The 17,922-nt window shown below is 40.9% G+C and overlaps 1 protein-coding gene across 1 annotated transcript in view; it reads left to right on the top strand.

Annotated features, from left to right (window-relative positions):
* The window catches only part of trpm2 (transient receptor potential cation channel, subfamily M, member 2), an 89,320-nt gene that overhangs the window by 68,385 nt on the left and 3,013 nt on the right, over window positions 1–17,922 (top strand). Inside the window, exons 21-30 of the mRNA XM_062070028.1 lie at window positions 1,116–1,297; window positions 2,909–3,041; window positions 4,785–4,872; window positions 4,949–5,033; window positions 5,122–5,261; window positions 5,361–5,425; window positions 11,692–11,718; window positions 11,788–11,874; window positions 11,955–12,033; window positions 12,104–12,205. Of these exons, the coding sequence (XP_061926012.1) occupies window positions 1,116–1,297; window positions 2,909–3,041; window positions 4,785–4,872; window positions 4,949–5,033; window positions 5,122–5,261; window positions 5,361–5,425; window positions 11,692–11,718; window positions 11,788–11,874; window positions 11,955–12,033; window positions 12,104–12,205 (988 nt within the window). The remainder of the gene's footprint in view (window positions 1–1,115; window positions 1,298–2,908; window positions 3,042–4,784; window positions 4,873–4,948; window positions 5,034–5,121; window positions 5,262–5,360; window positions 5,426–11,691; window positions 11,719–11,787; window positions 11,875–11,954; window positions 12,034–12,103; window positions 12,206–17,922) is intronic.

The raw sequence follows: 17,922 nt of genomic DNA, 5'->3' as shown, positions 1-17,922 counted from the left end.
CACAACAGGGCAAACACCCTGGACCTGGCCTGGCCTGGCCTGTCCATTGGTGTGTCCTCTGTCGTTGACCTGGCTGTGTCTAACCACTATTGTGTGTTTTTTAACATTAACCAGTCTTAACCAGCAGGGGCCCCCGGTGAGAACAACAAGGAAACGTTACCTAACTTCTGAAATGGCTGCAAATTATTTTGAGATTTTACTGAACGCTCCTGCTGAAATTTTACCTGCATCATGCGACCCGTTTTAACTGCATTTTAGACATAAAGTCATGGATGGCAGTGAATTTCCTACAAATTTGATTATAGGCCCTGAAGGCCAGAGGAAGAAACGTTTACCAAAATAACAAGATTTTAAACCAACACAATCTGTAAAAAAAATCTGGCCGTTATTTTTGACTCAGAGTTGACTTTTGTCCCATGTATTAAAAATATTTGTTATCATCTTAAGAACACCCGTTTCTCTCCCATTCTTATTTCCTGTTGTTTAGACTGTTGTAATGCTCTGTGGGGGGGCTTTTTTTTTGTACAGAACTTGGTATTTGCCACTTGTCTGTGAAAAGTGCTATATAAATACAATTTTATTTGGTTATTATTATAATACTGATGTATTATTATTACGATTATTATTAGCGACTAATGATAGCCCTACACTAATTAGCTCATCTCTACCTTACACTATAAAGTAAGAATGAAAACTTGACAGATTTATAATCATATTTAAGTAAATAATAACATATTGTATAATTAATAAAACTCACATTCTGACCGCTTTATTTTGAATTTGTCGGTGAAAAAAAGAAAAGAAAAAGGAAATAAACAGAACTTTAAAAAAAATTACATTAAGTAATTTAGGGTCAGGAGTTCAACAATAACAATGATAACAATAATAATAATAATGTTATTATTATTATTATATTTTATATTATACATTTTTATTTATTAATATCATATTTATATAATGAACATAATAATATTTATTATTATTATTAAATAAATAATGTTAAAGATCAAAATGGGGCCACAAACAAAATCTTGTTTAAGGCCACACAAAGCCGAGGATGACTCGGACCCACAAGCTCTTTGTCATCCCATACCTCTCCCGTTATCTTTTTGCAGCTTCACATTCCAGGAAGTGCAGGACAATACCGACCGGATATGGAAGTTCCAGAGATATGAGCTTATCAAGGAGTACAACAGCCGCCCTGCTGCCCCACCACCTTTCATCATCCTCAGCCACCTTTACCTCTTCTTAAGGAATGTGTTGCTGTGCAGACCAACCCTTAAATCCAAGAAGTTTAGTGAGTGACAGATTGTAAATCCAATCTATTAACCTTTGGCAAAAAAGGTGTTAAAGTACACACTAAAAAATGTTGGGTTAAAAAATAACCCAATTTTAACTTGACTGCTGGTTCAGAAAAGGACAAACCCCTTATCTGAGTTATTTTAACTCAACATTTTGGGTTTTTCCCAACCCAACTATTGGGTAGCGCTCCATGATCCAATAGTTGGTTAAAAATTATACATTTTATGGCTGGTTCGTCCTACTCCTTCCCAACTACTGATCAAAATTATTTTTTCCCCATTAAAATATACTCAAAAGCAAGATATGAGTGACATTTTTTTACAAGAATTGCCGTGTATGGTCGTAGTAGTCCTATACAGCATGCTCAAATATTTTTATGTACATAAGATGTGTGATTGTAAATAATGTTAATGAGATTAATCCATAATAAAATTCCCTTCAAGAAAAAAGTAACTTTTTAATTAAAAAAAAGCCTTTTACCCAAAAATGCGTTACTCATTGAAAAACAACCCAAAAACGGTTCATCATTTTGAAAACCCAGAAATTCAGTTAAAATAATACCCTTATAACCTAAAAAATGGGTTGCTCTTCATAAAAATAACTCCAATTTAACCCAAAACTAACAACTCATAAATTGGGTTATCAAAATAACCCAGCATTTTTTAGTGTGTCGTTTGCCTGTTAGCTAGAAAGATAAACAAAACACTATAAATGAGTTCCGTGGAGGTGTTGCATGTACATTAATTTGTGGTGAGTATCTGGATAACAGTGTAGTTTCAGGAAAAATAGGAACCATTACATTTTAGTCAGAATCCTTATAAAGGAAACAAAAAATTCCATCAAAATAAATATCTGATTGACTTACAATTTCAAAGCACGTTATATGTTAAATAGTTCAATGTAAACATGATCATAGATTTTACGGTAAAAAATGGCCGCTCGTAAGAAAACAGTGGTACCGTTTTCATTTACAGTGAAAAAAAAACCCTCGCAAATGCTACGGTAAAATTCAGGGCTGCTGAGCTGCCAGTATACAGATTTCTTTTTATAGAGTACATAAAAAAATAGTTGATAGTTTCATACATGTATATTGTTTTATCACATTAATTACTCACTTTTACAAGAGACCATCTGAGGGCAGCCATAACTGCAAAGTGGCCCTCAGTGAAAACGAGTTTGACACCGCTGATAAAATTCATGGACTTTGACACATGACGCCATCTTGCAAGTTTGTTAACTTTTCCTACGTTAGCAAGTTAACACTAGCATGCTATTGTTTAATACTAGCATTTTCGCTATGTTAAAACCTAAAAATCATGGATTTCCTTACTTGATGTCATCATGTAAATGTGTTAACTGCTTATTTGTTAGCATGGTAACATTAAAAAAATATTGTGATAACCTTAGCATTCAAACTTTTTATTTTTAGCTAGTTTTGCATTTGTCTTATAATCAACTGCCCAAAATGAAGCAAGTCGGTCTTCGCGTTAATCTCCATCACACTAGGTCTCGGCATATTTCGCAACAACAATTCCTTGGGAATTTTCTAGTACATTCACATACATTTTCTAGTACAAATGGTTAACATTCTGTTGTTTTTCGTAAGGGACCGAGCTTCCTCACAATGAAGAAGAGGAGCTGCTGTCGTGGGAGGCCTTGATGAAGGATAAATACCTGCTGTCCAACCAGCAGCAGCAGACTGAGATGATGGAGCAATGTATAGTGGACACAGCACAAAAGTAATAATAATCCTAAAATACAAAGGCCAAAACCAGTGAAGTTGGCACGTTGTGTAAATTGTAAATATAACAAAATACATCCATCCATCCATCCATTTTCTACCGCTTATTCCCTTTGGAGTCCAGGGGGGCGCTGGAGCCTATCTCAGCTACAATCGGACGGAAAGCGGGGTACACCCTGGACAAGTCGCCACCTCATCGCAGTAACAAAATACAATGATTTGCAAATCCTTTTCAACCTATATTCAATTGAAGAGACTGCAAAGACAAGATATTTAATGTTCGACCTGGTTGGGTTTTTTTGCAAATATTAGCTCATTTGAAATTTGATGCCTGCAACATGTTCCAAAAAAGCTGGCACAAGTGGCAAAAAAGACTGAAAAAGTTGAGGAATTCTCATCAAACACTTATTTGGAACATCACACAGGTGAACAGGCTAATTGGGAACAGGTGGGTGCCATGATTGGGTATAAAAGCAGCTTCCGTGAAATGCTCAGTCATTCACAAACAAGGATGGGGCGAGGGTCACCACTTTGTCAACAAATGCGTGAGCAAATTGTCCAACAGTTTAATAAGAACATTTCTCAACCAGCTATTGCAAGGAATTTAGGGATTTCACCATCTACGGTCCGTAATATCATGAAAAGGTTCAGAGAATCTGGAGAAATCACTGCACGTAAGCGATGATATTACGGACCTTCGATCCCTCAGGCGGTACTGCATCAAAAAGCAACATCAGTGTGTAAAGCATATCACCACATGGGCTCAGGAACACTTCAGAAAACCACTGTCAGTAACTACAGTTTGTCGCTACATCTGTAAGTGCAAGTTAAAACTCTACTGTGCAAAGCGAAAGCCATTTATCAACAACACCCAGCACAACACTCATCTAAGATGGACTGATGCAAAGTGGAAAAGTGTTCTGTGGTCTGACGAGTCCACATTTGAAATTGTTTTTGGAAACTGTGGACGTCGTGTTCTCCGGACCAAAGAGGAAAATAACCCTCCGGATTGTTCTAGGCGCAAAGTTCAAAAGCCATCATCTGTGATGGTATGGGGGTGTATTAGTGCCCAAGGCATGGGTAACTTACACATCTGTGAAGGCACCATTAATGCTGAAAGGTACATACAGGTTTTGGAGCAACATATGTTGCCATCCAAGTAACGTTATCATGGACGCCCCTGCTTATTTCAGCAAGACAATGCCAAGCCATGTGTTACAACAGCATGGCTTCATAGTAAAAGAGTGCGGGTACAAGACAGGCCTGCCTGTAGTCCAGACCTGTCTCCCATTGAAAATGTGTGGCGCATTATGAAGCCTAAAATACCACAACGGAGACCCCCGGACTGTTGAACAACTTAAGCTGTACATCAAGCAAGAATGGAAATAATTCCACCTGAAAAGCTTCAAAAATTGGTCTCCTCAGTTCCCAAAGTGAGTGTTGTTAAAAGGAAAGGCCATGTAACAAACTTTTTTGCAACGTGTTGCTGCCATTAAATTCTAGGTTAATGATTATTTGCAAAAAAAAAAAAAAGTTTCTCAGTTCAAACATTAAATATCTTGTCTTTGCGTCTATTCAATTGAATATAAGTTGAAAAGGGATTTGCAAATCATTGTATTCTGTTTTTATTCACGAATTACACAACGTGCCAACTTCACTGGTTTTGGGTTTTGTACATTCATAAGAAAATCAATAGAACTGAGTAATGTTTTCACATTCTCTGTTGTTTTTCTCCCCTCAGAATTGCCACCATAACTGATAGGCTGGAGCGGGAAGAGGAAATGAGCACTGCTATCTTGATGAAACGGATGGCCCGACTGGAGGAGCAGGTTGTGATCAGATATTGCGCAATGACAAACAGCTGGCACTCTGCAGCGCATGATTTTCATTGCATTGGATCTGCAGGTCGTCCAGTCAGCCAAAAGCCTGCAGTGGATTATGGACAGTCTCAAATCAAAGGGTCTCGCTGTGAAAGAAGAGCAACCAATCGGTCTGCTAACGCGTTTCTTCTTATTTCATTACATCACATATCATATACTGTAATTCTATTGTGAAAATATCTGTTCCCTTTGCTGCAGCCGTACTTACAGCAGCGAAGGATTCGTCCGAAATGTCGGTGAACGAAGCAGATGGGTACCACGTCAACGCCCGCCAGTTCCATTACCCCGGCAGCAAAGTCACTCGCTTCCCCGTGCCTGAGGAGAAGGTGCCGTGGGAGGTATTTAACAATCATATTTCACTCACTGCTCCTCACCGTAAAAAAAAATGTTCTCTGAATTTTACAAAAATATTTTGTGTGACTGTTGTTGTGTTTCAGGTCAGCTTCAGCTCATACATGCCTTCTTATTATTGCTCAGAGGACAAAGGAGACAGTGTGGATAGGTAGGACTTTTGTTGTTTCCTATTCAGTTTTTAATCCTATCATGTGCGGTGGAATCTGCAAAGTTGAAAGGACCCTCCAGTACAGTTTGGAATGGAAGCGTGAAAAAACGTCATAGTTTGGTTGACTGCCATCACACTCTGTATCAGCGGATTGCGCAACAACAACAGAGGATTCATTTTGTTTTGCTTTGATTAGCTTTTTTTTCCCGAACACATTCCAAAAGATGTAGTTCGAACAAGTCATGCCAGATGTTCGCTTATCGATTTGTTCAACAAGCATCACATTTTTAACATTGGGCACTTTTTCTTTTTGCTCTTTTTTGCTATTTTCTTAAAGGGGAACTGCACTTTTTTTGGAATTTTGCCCATTGTTCACAATCATTATGAGAGACAATAACACATGTCTTTTTTAAAACGTATTATTATTTTATAAGGTGATAAAAAACACTTGGAAAATGCATCTAATGGGAGTCACCGTTGTAGTCTTCAAAGCCCTCTAAAACGACTTCAAAGCCCTCCAACGTTTTATATACAGTCTTACTTAGACTTAGTTCCTCCCATTCCTGTTGGAACATTGGGCGACGAGTCCCCTCCATTTGTTCCGGTCACTGGCGACCCTTCTTGCTCCATACCAGCTGACTCCCATCTCTCTCAGGTCTTCCTTGGCTGTTTGTCTCCACGTCTTCTTTGGCCGTCCTCTCTTCCTCTTTCCCCCTTCTGGCACCCAGTCCATTGCCACACTTGCCGGTCTCTCTTTTGGCAGTCGGAGTATGTGTCCAGCCATTCTCCTTCTCATATCAGAGACTATATCAGACAATGGTGCTACCCCTGCCCTTCTCATCACCTCTTCATTGGTGATGTGGTCTCTCCATGAGATCCTCAAGATGTATCTGAGGCACCGTCGGTGGAAGACATCCAGCTTGTTTGTAATGGTTGATGTCTTCATCCATGTCTCACAGGCATAGGTCACTGTAGGGATGACCACTGACATATAGAGGCGCAGCTTGGCGGACGTACTGATAGATTTTGATGACCAGATATTCCGGAGGCGTTGGAAGACTCCTGCAGCTTTTCCGATTCTGGTCTGTACATCCTTTTCTGCGTCTCCAGTGTTTGAGATGTTGCTTCCAAGATACGCGAAGTTCTCAACGTACTCTATGCCTTGTTCGCCTACGGTGAGCAGTGGAACGTTTTGGTCTTGTGCAACGGTCATGGCCTTGGTCTTCTCTTGGCTTATACGTAGGCCGACTTTTTCCCCTTGCTCATGCAGATTGTTAGTCAATTTTTGGAGTGCAGCGTAGGAATGGCTAAGCAGAGCCAAGTCGTCCGCAAAGTCCAGATCTGCCAGTCTGCCCCCTCCCCACTTAATGCCGAGGTTTGCTCCGACGACAGACTTCCTCATGACAAAGTCTATGACAATGATGAACAGTAAGGGAGACAAGATGCAACCTTGTCTTACCCCGGTCACAATGTCAAAGTCGTCGGTTGTCCTGTTGGTGGTTTTCACTCGACAGGTGGAGTTATGGTACAGGGCTCTGAAGATGTTGACGTACTTTGATGGTATACCGTATAGCTGGAGGATCTGCCACAGTGATTCCCGGTGGATACTGTCGAAGGCTTTCTTGAAATCGATGTAATTGATGATGAGGGGTGTCTGGAGTTCTTGGCACTGTTCTATGATGTTGCGAAGAGTGAAAATCTGTTCCGCGCAGGACCTTCCCTTTCGGAAGCCGGCTTGCTCTTCCCTTAAGATGTTATCTACCTCGTCTTTTAGGCGTTGGAGCAGCACACTACAGAAAACCTTGCCTGGCATCGACAGCAGTGTGATGCCCCGCCAGTTGTTGCAGTCTGCGAGGTTTCCCTTCTTTGGCAGCGTCACTATAACCCCCCGTCTCCAGTCGGCAGGGACCTCTTCGGCATGCCAGATCAAATTGAACAGGTGCATGAGGCTCTCCACGACCACCTCTTGACCGTGCTTCAGCAACTCAGCAGATACCTCGTCGAGTCCTGGTGCCTTGCTGTTCTTGAGGCTCTTGATTGCTTGGGCAACCTCGGTCCCGGTTATCTCTTCTGAGGTGACTGTCAGAGTTGGGGCTGGTGTTTCCCGATCAAAAAGAAAGAGAGTGGGAGGTGTTGGCTGGTTGAGAATCTCTTTGAAGTGCTCCACCCACCTTGCCTCCTGTTCCTCATCGCTTAAGAGTGCCCTGCCATCCCTGCTCTTGATAGGCACCCCGGAGCTGCTCCTGGAGCTGGTTAGCTCCCGCACAATCCTGTAGAGTGTTTTAGTGTTGTTTTTCTCTGCTGCCTCTTGTGCTTCTTTTGCTTTCTCCTCCAGCCACCTCCGTTTGTCTTTCCTGCAGCTCTTTTTTACTTCCCGGTCCAGGCGTCTGTACTCCTCGTCTTTCACCCTCCAGCATCGGAGCCTCCTCTTCTGTTCTCTTTCCATCTTTGCCATCTTCCTTTCGTCAATCAATTTCCAGGTCTTTTCCGTTATCCATCTATGTATATACAGTATTTTCCGGACAATAGGGAGCACCGGATTACAAGGCGCATTGCCGATAAATGGTCCTTTTTCGATCTTTTTTCATTTATAAGGCGCATTATAGGGTGCATTAAAGGAGTCCTATTATTTTTTATTTTTTCTAAATGTAAAGCACTTCCTTGTGGTCTACATAATATGTAATGGTGGTTCTTTGGTCAAAACGTTGCATAGATTATGTTTTACAGATCATCTTCAAGCCGCTTTCTGACAGTCGCTTCCAGGAGCGCCGTTTTGTGGGCGGTCTTATTTACGTGGCTCACCTTCGACAGCGTCTTCTCCCCGTCATCTTTGTTGTGGCGGTGTAGCGTGCAAGGACGGGAGTGGAAGAAGTGTAAAAAGATGGAGCTAACTGTTTTAATGACATTCAGACTTTACTTCAATCAATAATGAAGCAGCATCTCCTCATTCGGAAACAACGACACCGGAAATGTGTCCCGTGAAAGACCGTCCGACCGGAACTCTAACTAAAGTTCCTTGGGTGAATAATGTAAACTCACTACACCGGTATGTTTTAGCGCTTTAATGGCGAGTTTACTGACAGATATAAGTAAGAACTTTACACTACTTTATATTAGAAATGGCAACACAAAGGATGAATGTCGCCATAACAAGAAGATAGAGAAAAAGACTACGTCGTTGGTACGGACTACAATGGTGGACACGTGCAATTTTTCAGGATTTATACAGATCCCAAATACAGATCAGCAGGTACTAGAAGGTAAGACAAGTTGCTTTTGCATAATATTGTGAAACAAAACAGCAGATAATGTCTTACCTTATACACACACCATAACAACGCTCCTATGTTTAATGCACCTTCCTCCCACCTCCAAAAACATGCACCTTGGGATAGGTTGACTGACAACACTAAAATTGGCCCTAGTGTGTGAATGTGAGTGTGAATGTTGTCTGTCTATCTGTGTTGGCCCTGCAATGAGGTGGCGACTTGTCCAGGGTGTACCCCGCCTTCCGTCCGGATGCAGCTGAGATGCAGCAACCCCCTCAACCCCAAAAGGGACAAGCGGTAGAAAATGGATGGATGGATGGATGACCCTAACTAACAAAACGCAATTAATCCAGGAATTGAGATTCCCTATTGTTTATCAAGGAAGTTATAGTCATGTTCGAATATCTAAAGTCATGCAATTGAGATACATTTACATAACATGACAAATATGCCTCAAAATAAAGTCACACATTATTTGGAGGTACAGAGGCTAACTGTTACTTCCTCAAAGTTAAGGGGGATCAAACGGTCTACAGCAGGGGTCCTCAAGTACAAATCTTGAAGGTCCACAAATGTTATTTTGAAACAGGCTGGGTCCGTTTATTATCGATCAAGCTTATATAGTAGCAGGAGGTAGGTAGTAGTTTAACATTTTCTTAAAATTAACAAAAAATAAAACAAATATCCAATAAAATACATGAAAGATTTTCTTTGAAACAAAAATAAATAAGAACTTAAATAAAACTTTCAGTTTTAACAAAAAATAAGTACTTTTGAACACAACCCTCCTATCCCTGGTAAACAAATGACCTCAAGAGATCTCATTCATGTGCAAATATAACTAGACAACTGTATGCCTGCAGCGAAAGGTTCCATGCATGTGGCATGAGCGCTGTACGACCCAGGTGGTAACAGCCTATCAGCGCGTCGTTGTAATAGAGATGACACCCATACTCTGATTGGCTGATTCCGCAGCCAATCAGAGTGGCGTTCTCTCGCTCTCTCGCTCTCTCTCTCTTTCTCTCTCTGAGAGAGAGAGAGAGAGACGGAGTGAGTGAGACACGGAGAAGTGTAAACGAAACGTGGAGATATTTGACTAAAAACAACAAAGAACGTTGACTTGCGCTAGCGATGACTCAAAGATAAATACAATTATTATATTTTTTTATAATAATTATAATTATAAAAAAATAATAATTTTTTTTTTTTTTTTTTACTATAATTCGTGCTGGGTCCGGACGGACACGTCGCTGGGTCCGGACATGGACCGCGGTCCGCCTGTTGAGGATCACTGGTCTACAGTCATCCCGCACCACTATTTTGCGGCTTCACCACATCACTAATTTTGTTTGCATATTTCTTGATTTTTTCTTGTACATGCTACAATTTGTTGGTCCTAAATTCAGCATTTTCAGGCATAACAATGGCCTAATTAACTAAAAATATCAATACTATAGGAATATTGGCCACTAGAGGAGACCAAACCAATCAGAGCATGCTGTTTAGTATCATGGCCACTGATTGACTCAGCCTTAAGCATCATTACTAAGTTGTATTAAAAGAGTATACGAGTGACTTAAGTGTGTACTTTCATATCTAGTAATCTCTCATAATGTTAACATATTTAGAATGTCGTAAACAGGTTTTTTTTATGCTGTAGCTATGAAAATATTTGATGTATTATTAACAATTCCTACTTTGCGGAAATTAATATCTTGCGGTCATGTCCGGAACCAATTAACAGTGATAAACAAGGGATGTCTGTAATTTTATTATTTCCAATTATTAAAATCTGCTACCCAAACACACAAATCGGACATCAAGAAATACCGCATTTTTTGGACTATAAGTCGCTCCGGAGTATACGTCGCACCGGCCGAAAATGCATAATAAAGAAAGAAAAAAACATATATAAGTCGCACTGGAGTATAAGTCGCATTTTTGGGGGAAATTTATTTGATAAAACCCAACACCAAGAATAGACATTTGAAAGGCAATTTAAAATAATTAAAGAATAGTTAACAACAGGCTGAATAAGTGTACGTTTTATGACGCATAAATAACCAACTGAGAACGTGCCTGGTATGTTAACGTAACATATTATGGTAAGAGTCATTCAAATAACTATAACATATAGAACATGCTCTACATTTACCAAACAATCTGTCACTCCTATTTGCTAAATCCCATGAAATCTTATACGTCTAGTCTCTTACGTGAATGAGCTAAATAATATTATTTGATATTTTACGGTAATGTGTTAATAATTTCACACATAAGTCGCTCCTGAGTATAAGTCGCACCCCCGGCCAAACTATGAAAAAAACTGCGACTTATAGTCCGAAAAATACAGTATCTTGCAATGTCGACCTTAGTGAAAAAAAGTTTGAGAACCTCTGTCTGTCTATCTGTGTTGGCCCTGCGATGAGGTGGCGACTTGTCCGGGGTGTAGCCCGCCTTCCGCCCGATTGCAGCTGAGATAGGCTCCAGCACCCCCCGCGACCCCAAAAGGGACAAGTGGTAGAAAATGGATGGATGCTCTAAATATCACCTCAGAAAACACTTGGCCCTCCAAGTACCGCCATAATGACCAATAGTAAAATACAGTAGCATATTAGGCCTAAGTATTCATAAAAATAATGCAAAAGTTTCATTGAACAAGTATATTGAATATTTTGGCCACTGTAACAGTACACACAATGCACAAACATCAACTGGCCGCCGCTGCTCACTGCTCCCCTCACCTCCCAGGGGATGATCAAGGGTGATGGGTCAAATTCAGAGAATAATTTCGCCACACCGAGTGTGTGTGTGACAATCATTGTTACTTTTTTAACAATGATACTCCCAATACAGTGCATATTTACAGACTTTTTTGGCATACCACTAGATGGAGCTCACCGTTTGAAAATCACTGCCTAAGAGGTTCCATTGTTTAAATGAGCATGTCCAGCAAAATTGACCTAAAATACATTATTCCTGTTGTCTTCCTTACAGATCAGAATCCATCTTGGGCAATTACAGGTATGGTTCTTCATAGTCTATTTTATTGTTGGTAATGTAGTCTCATGAAGTGTCTGATTTCCTATTTAGAAACCCTGGAGGGAGGACCGGCATCAGGGGTCAAGGTTCACTTGACAATTTGGGTCCAAATCTGCATGTAGACCTTGTGATTACACGGTGGGTTAAAAATCAAGCAAGAGAAAGCGAAACATCCTCTTACTGGATCTAGTAATGGTCTAATGGGTTTCTTTCCCTAGTGTGCGAGACAGTGGACGGTCTGTTTTGGAGTTTTTGGCTGTTGTAGATGAGCAGCAACAGACCCTGTTTCTACCTGGGGTGAGTCCCGCTACTGAGCACGGACTTTTACTCACCATTTAGCTCACACCTCTCTATTCATCCCCTGCAGGGACCGGTCCAATCTGTGGATCGGCTGCCGGTGGCTCTGATGAGAATCATAGGCAAGAACCTGTATGAACAATTACTTGAAAAAATTGCTGAGGGAACACCGGTAGGTCAACAATTTGGTTAGTAAATAACATCCATTTTTTATCGCTTGTCCCTCTCAGAGTCGCGGCGGGTGCTGGAGCCTATCCCAGCTGCACTCGGGCGGAAGGCAGGGTACACCCTGGACAATCAGCACATAATTTCACACCTAAATTAATAGAAAAATAATCAAAACTAGAAAATTCCTGCGGAAATGTTGATGGGCCTGCTATCTGTGACTTCTGGCCTCTGGCCGGGGGTCGCCGTAAGCCGCCGTACTTATTAGATGGTGCTGAGTGAGTTTTAGGTGTAACATAAGAGAGCCACAGAGCTAGCCTAAAACCGTAGCTACAAAAATGATAACATGTAGCATGTGTGCTAACAATAGCATGATAACAGTCAACATGTTTCATATACCAAGTTATACGACTCAAAGGTATATGGCTGCGGAAATAGAAAGAAAAGAGTAAAATTAGAAGAAACAGTTAACATGCTTAAGTTAGCTGGCCAGCATGCTATCGTTTGCATGCTAACAGGTAACAAGTGTCACATACCAAGTTTTATGACTGTGGGTGAAACGGTCGCAAAACTAGCTAAAAAATTTTGCATGCTAATGTTAGCATGCTAGCAAGCTAACGTGAGCGTGATAATAGTTAGCTTGTGTCACATACCAGGTTATATTACTCTAAGGTGTATGGCTGGGGAATTCGAGAAAAATTTGACAATTTAGCAAAGAAAGTTAGCACTTTAATGTTAGCATGCTTAGGTTTGCATGCTAACAGTTTACAAGTGTCACGTACCAAGTTACATGACTCTGGGGTAAACGGTTGCAAAACTAGCGCAAAATGTTAGCATGCTAATTTTAGCATGCTAGCAAGCTAACGTTAGCATGCTATCAGTTAGCATGTGTCACATACCAAGTTATATGACTGTAAGGTGTATGGCGGTCTAATTAGAGAAAAAAAAACATAGAATTAGCTAAAAATGTAGCATGCTTATGTTAGCATGCTAGCAAGCTAACGTGAGCATGATAATCGTTAGCTTGTGTCACATACCAGGTTATATGACTCTAAGGTGTATGGCTGGGGAATTAGGGAAAAATTTGAAAATTTAGCAAAGAAAGTTAGCACTTTAATGTTAGCATGCTTAGGTTTGCAAGTGTCACGTACCAAGTTACATGACTCTGGGGTAAAGGGTTGCAAAACTAGCGCAAAATGTTAGCATGCTAATTTTAGCATGCTAACAAGCAGTGGCGTGCAGTCACTAGAGGCAGGGGAGGCGGGGCCTCACCTGCCATCATGGAAAGAAAAAGAAAAAAATAATAATTAAATTGTTATATGTATCCAGTGATTATACTAAAGTTATTTTCCATTTAACTTCACCAGACAGTATGCTAGCATGCTAACATTAGCATGCTAGCGGTTAACAAGTGTCACATACGGAGTTATATGACTCTAGGGCAGGGGTCGGCAACCCAAAATGTTGAAAGAGCCATATTGGACCAAAAATACAAAAAAGTCATCTGTCTGGAGCCGCAAAAATTTTTAAAGACTTATATAAATGTTATAATGATGGCAACACGCCCTGAGATCGGTAGGTCGTGAGTTCAAACCCCGGCTGAGTCATACCAAAGACTATAAAATTGGGACCCATTACCTCCCTGCTTGGCACTCAGCATCTAGGGTTGGAAATGGGGGTTGAATCACAAAAAATTATTCCCGGGCGCGGCCACCGCTGCTGCTCACTGCTCCCCTCACCTACCAGGAGGTGATCAATGGTGATGGGTCAAATGCAGAGAATAATTTCGCCACACCTAGTGTGTTTGTGACAATCATGAGTACTTTAACTTTAACATGATGTAAATATGCCTGTGTAGCACTCCATAACAAGTCAACATTAACAACAAAGCTCACCTTTGTGCATTCACGCACAGTATAAAACGTTTGGTGGACAAAATGAAACAAAGAAGGAGTGGCATAAAACACATCTTTCTGTGTCAGCGTCGGAGAAAGTTGTACATGTAAATAAACTGTTGAGTCACAGTCCACACAACGGTGAGTTCAAGGATCGCTGAAATTAGTAGGACAAAACAGCGCTCGCCAAATACTCTCATTAGTGAAGCATAAACCCAAACATATTAAACAGTTAGCTTTCTAACTATTAGGAAGGTTTGTGCTGTGTTTGTCCTCCTACAGAAACCATATTACAACAAAAAATATATCTTTCACCCCATTTTTTTCCATTTCCATACATTTTGTGAAAAAGCTCCATGGAGCCACCAGGGCGCCGCTCAAGAGCCGCGGGTTGCTGACCCCCGCTCTACGGTAAACGGTTGCAAAATGAGCGCAAAAAGCTAGCACTTTAATGTTAGCTTTAAAGCTAACATTAAAGCTTTAAACTGTACTCATGGGGCAGCACGGTGGAAGAGGGGTTAGTGCGTCTGCCTCACAATAAGAAGGTCCTGAGTAGTCGTGAGTTCAATCCCGGCCTCGGGATCTTTCTGTGTGGAGTTTGCATGTTCTCCCCGTGACTGCGTGGGTTCCCTCCGGGTACTTCGGCTTCCTCCCACCTCCAAAGACAAGCACCTGGGGATAGGTTGATTGGCAACACTAAATTGGCCCTAGTGTGTGAATGTGAGTGTGAATGTTGTCTGTCTATCTGTGTTGGCCCTGCGATGAGGTGGCGACTTGTCCAGGGTGTACCCTGCCTTCCGCCCGAATGTAGCTGAGATAGGCTCCAGCGCCCCCCGCGACCCCGAAGGGAATAAGCGGTAGAAAATGGATGAATGGATGGACTGTACTCATGTAAACTTGCATACAGTTAGCATGTTACAAATACCAAGTTTTATGACTGTAAGGTGTAAGTCTGCAGAATTAGACAAAAATGTTTAAAATGAGCACAAAAAAAAGTTAGCACGTTGATGTTAGCTAGGCTGACCATATTCTGAAATCCCAAAAAGAGGACACATATATGCGTGCCAAGGCGGACAGCACGCCAAGGCCGGGGCTAGGTGAAAATTTGCCAATGATACTTGAACTTGCTTTATAAATAATATATTTATTTAAATAAAGCATTTTTTCTCCTCTGTTGACAATATAACAAAATAAGTCACACTTATATTCTGTAACATTCACAGTTTTAGAAAAAGTACAGAGGTAGCAATATTCAAAATAACCTCTTGTATATAATATAAACATAAATAATGCCTCAAAACAGGTTAATTATATTTAAACAAAAAACAGGTAACAGCCCATTCTTTAAAATGTCTCTTCTCAGTCTAGTGGACCATTCTAATGTAAAAAATATAAATAATGCCTCAAAACATTTGAAACAAAAACAGATGTTTTCAGAGAATACACCATAGGTGAAGAGTATTTCACAAATCAGTTAAAACAACAAAAACAGAGGTAGCATTTCTGAGCCAATTATTTTAGGCTTCTGTAAAAAATAATAAAAAAAATAATGCAGAGTCAACATTTAAAACAAAAAAAAGGAGAAGTAGTGTATTGCGTTTCTTCTTATTTAGTCGTCTTGGCCTTATCTCCTTGGTTTTCCTCCTCATCTCCCGGGTCTTTATCCTCGTCTCCCTGGCCTTCCTTGTTTGCCCATGCATATTTAGCTGAAGAGCTTATTTTCCCCAGCAGTTTCCGGTTGCTCATCAAATAAGCATGGAAAAGCAGGATGTTTCTTTGAAGTTGTATTGTACAAATAGAAGCCCTTTCAATGACTCAACAGACAACCTGCTCTTTTCCTTGGTCCACTGGCTCTGCATCAGTGAGAAAACCCTCTCAACATTTGCATTGTGAGAAGGAAGGGCAAAGACAAACTGTGCAATCTTCAGCAGCTCTGAGTAACATGCAATGCTTTTGGCCTTCTCAAAAATATTTGCACCACTTCTGGTGCACTTGCAGGCCATTGAACTCTCCATCACTGTTGCTACTCTCAGTGAATTTCTTGAGATTGGTGACCTGATCAAAACACTTGGCATCATCAATTGGCACTCCCTTTTCTCCAAGGTACTTGATGCAGGCTTCCACATCATTCCAACTAGGTGTGTGACTCAGATCCATCCACATGAATGGGGTGAATTCTTCCATGGGTGTCATCCACTTCTGGAGATACTGCAGGCATGCACTGTAGAGACCCTGCACATCAGCATAGAACTGCTCACATTCTTTTCCATGCCCATCTGTGCGCTTCTGTGCCAGGAGTCCCTTAACTTTCAGGGACATGAAGTTGTTTCTCCGCCGTTCCTCAAGTGTTGTGTGGACTCTCTGCAAGATGTTACGCACTTCAACAATGGAATTATTTTCCTTTTCCATTTCTTTAATGGGTGAGTGGAACACACACATGAGTGAATGCATGTGCCAGAGGTAAATTTCACTGAATTCATTTTCAAAAAACCTCTTGATCATTACAGGTGTTTTTTCCTGTGACATAAAATATCCCTTTAAGTTACCCTGTTGTAGTTGGACTAAGGCAGGGGTCGGCAACCCGCGGCTCTAGAGCCGCATGCGGCTCTTTAGCGCCGCCCTAGTGGCTCTCTGAAGCTTTTTCAAAAATGTATGAAAAATGGAAAAAGATGAGGGGAAAAATATATATTTTTTGTTTTAATATGGTTACTGTAGGAGGACAAACATGACACAAACATCCCTAATTGTTATAAAGCACACTGTTTGTATTAAACATGCTTCACTGATTCGAGTATTTGGCGAGCGCCGTTTTGTCCTACTAATTTTGGCGGTCCTTGAACTCACCTTAGTTTGTTTACAATGTATAACTTTCTCCGACTTTCTAGGACGTGTTTTATGCCACTTCTTTTTCTGTCTCATTTTGTCCGCCAAACTTTTAACGTTGTGCGTGAATACACAAAGGTGAGTTTTGTTGATGTTATTGACTTGTGTGGAGTGATAATCAGACATATTTGGTCACTGCATGACTGCAAGCTAATCGATGCTAACATGCTATTTAGGCTAGCTGTATGTACATATTGCATCATTATGCCTCATTTGTAGCTATATTTGAGCTCATTTAGTTTCCTTTAAGTCATCTTAATTCAATGTATATCTCATGACACACTGTCTGTTTGTATTATGGCTTCTAATTTGTTGCGGCTCCAGACAGATTTGTTTTTGTATTTTTGGTCCAATGTGGCTCTTTCAACATTTTGGGTTGCCGACCCCTGGACTAAGGGAGGTGACGGCTCAGACACCAGAGGGCAGTGTATACAAATATTTATTATGTAGGCAGCTCCTTCCTTACAGGCAAGTGTGCCGATTGCCGGTAAATGATTGCAGCTGGTGGCAGCTGCAGGGCGGAGACGCGCGTCCCTGGATGTGCGCCGCGGCCGTGGGCGTGTCCCGAGGTGCGTTCGTCAGGACCAGGGGTCGGCAACCCAAAATGTTGAAAGAGCCATATTGGACCAAAAAAAAAAAAAAAAATCTGTCTGGAGCCGCAAAAAATTAAAAGCCATATTACATACAGATAGTGTGTCATGAGATATACATTGAATTAAGATGACTTAAAGGAAACTAAATGACCTCAAATATAGCTACAAATGAGGCATAATGCTGCAATATGTACATATAGCTAGCCTAAATAGCATGTTAGCATCGATTAGCTTGCAGTCACGCAGTGACCAAATATGTCTGATTAGCACTCCACACAAGTCAATAACATCAACAAAACTCACCTCTGTGCATTCATGCCCAACGTTAAAAGTTTGGTGGACAAAATGAGACA

The sequence above is a fragment of the Entelurus aequoreus genome, linkage group LG14, assembly GCF_033978785.1.
Source record: "Entelurus aequoreus isolate RoL-2023_Sb linkage group LG14, RoL_Eaeq_v1.1, whole genome shotgun sequence".
Taxonomy (NCBI): domain Eukaryota; kingdom Metazoa; phylum Chordata; class Actinopteri; order Syngnathiformes; family Syngnathidae; genus Entelurus; species Entelurus aequoreus.
Note: the sequence above shows the minus strand (reverse complement) of the source record. Positions and strands in the feature narration are given on the sequence as shown.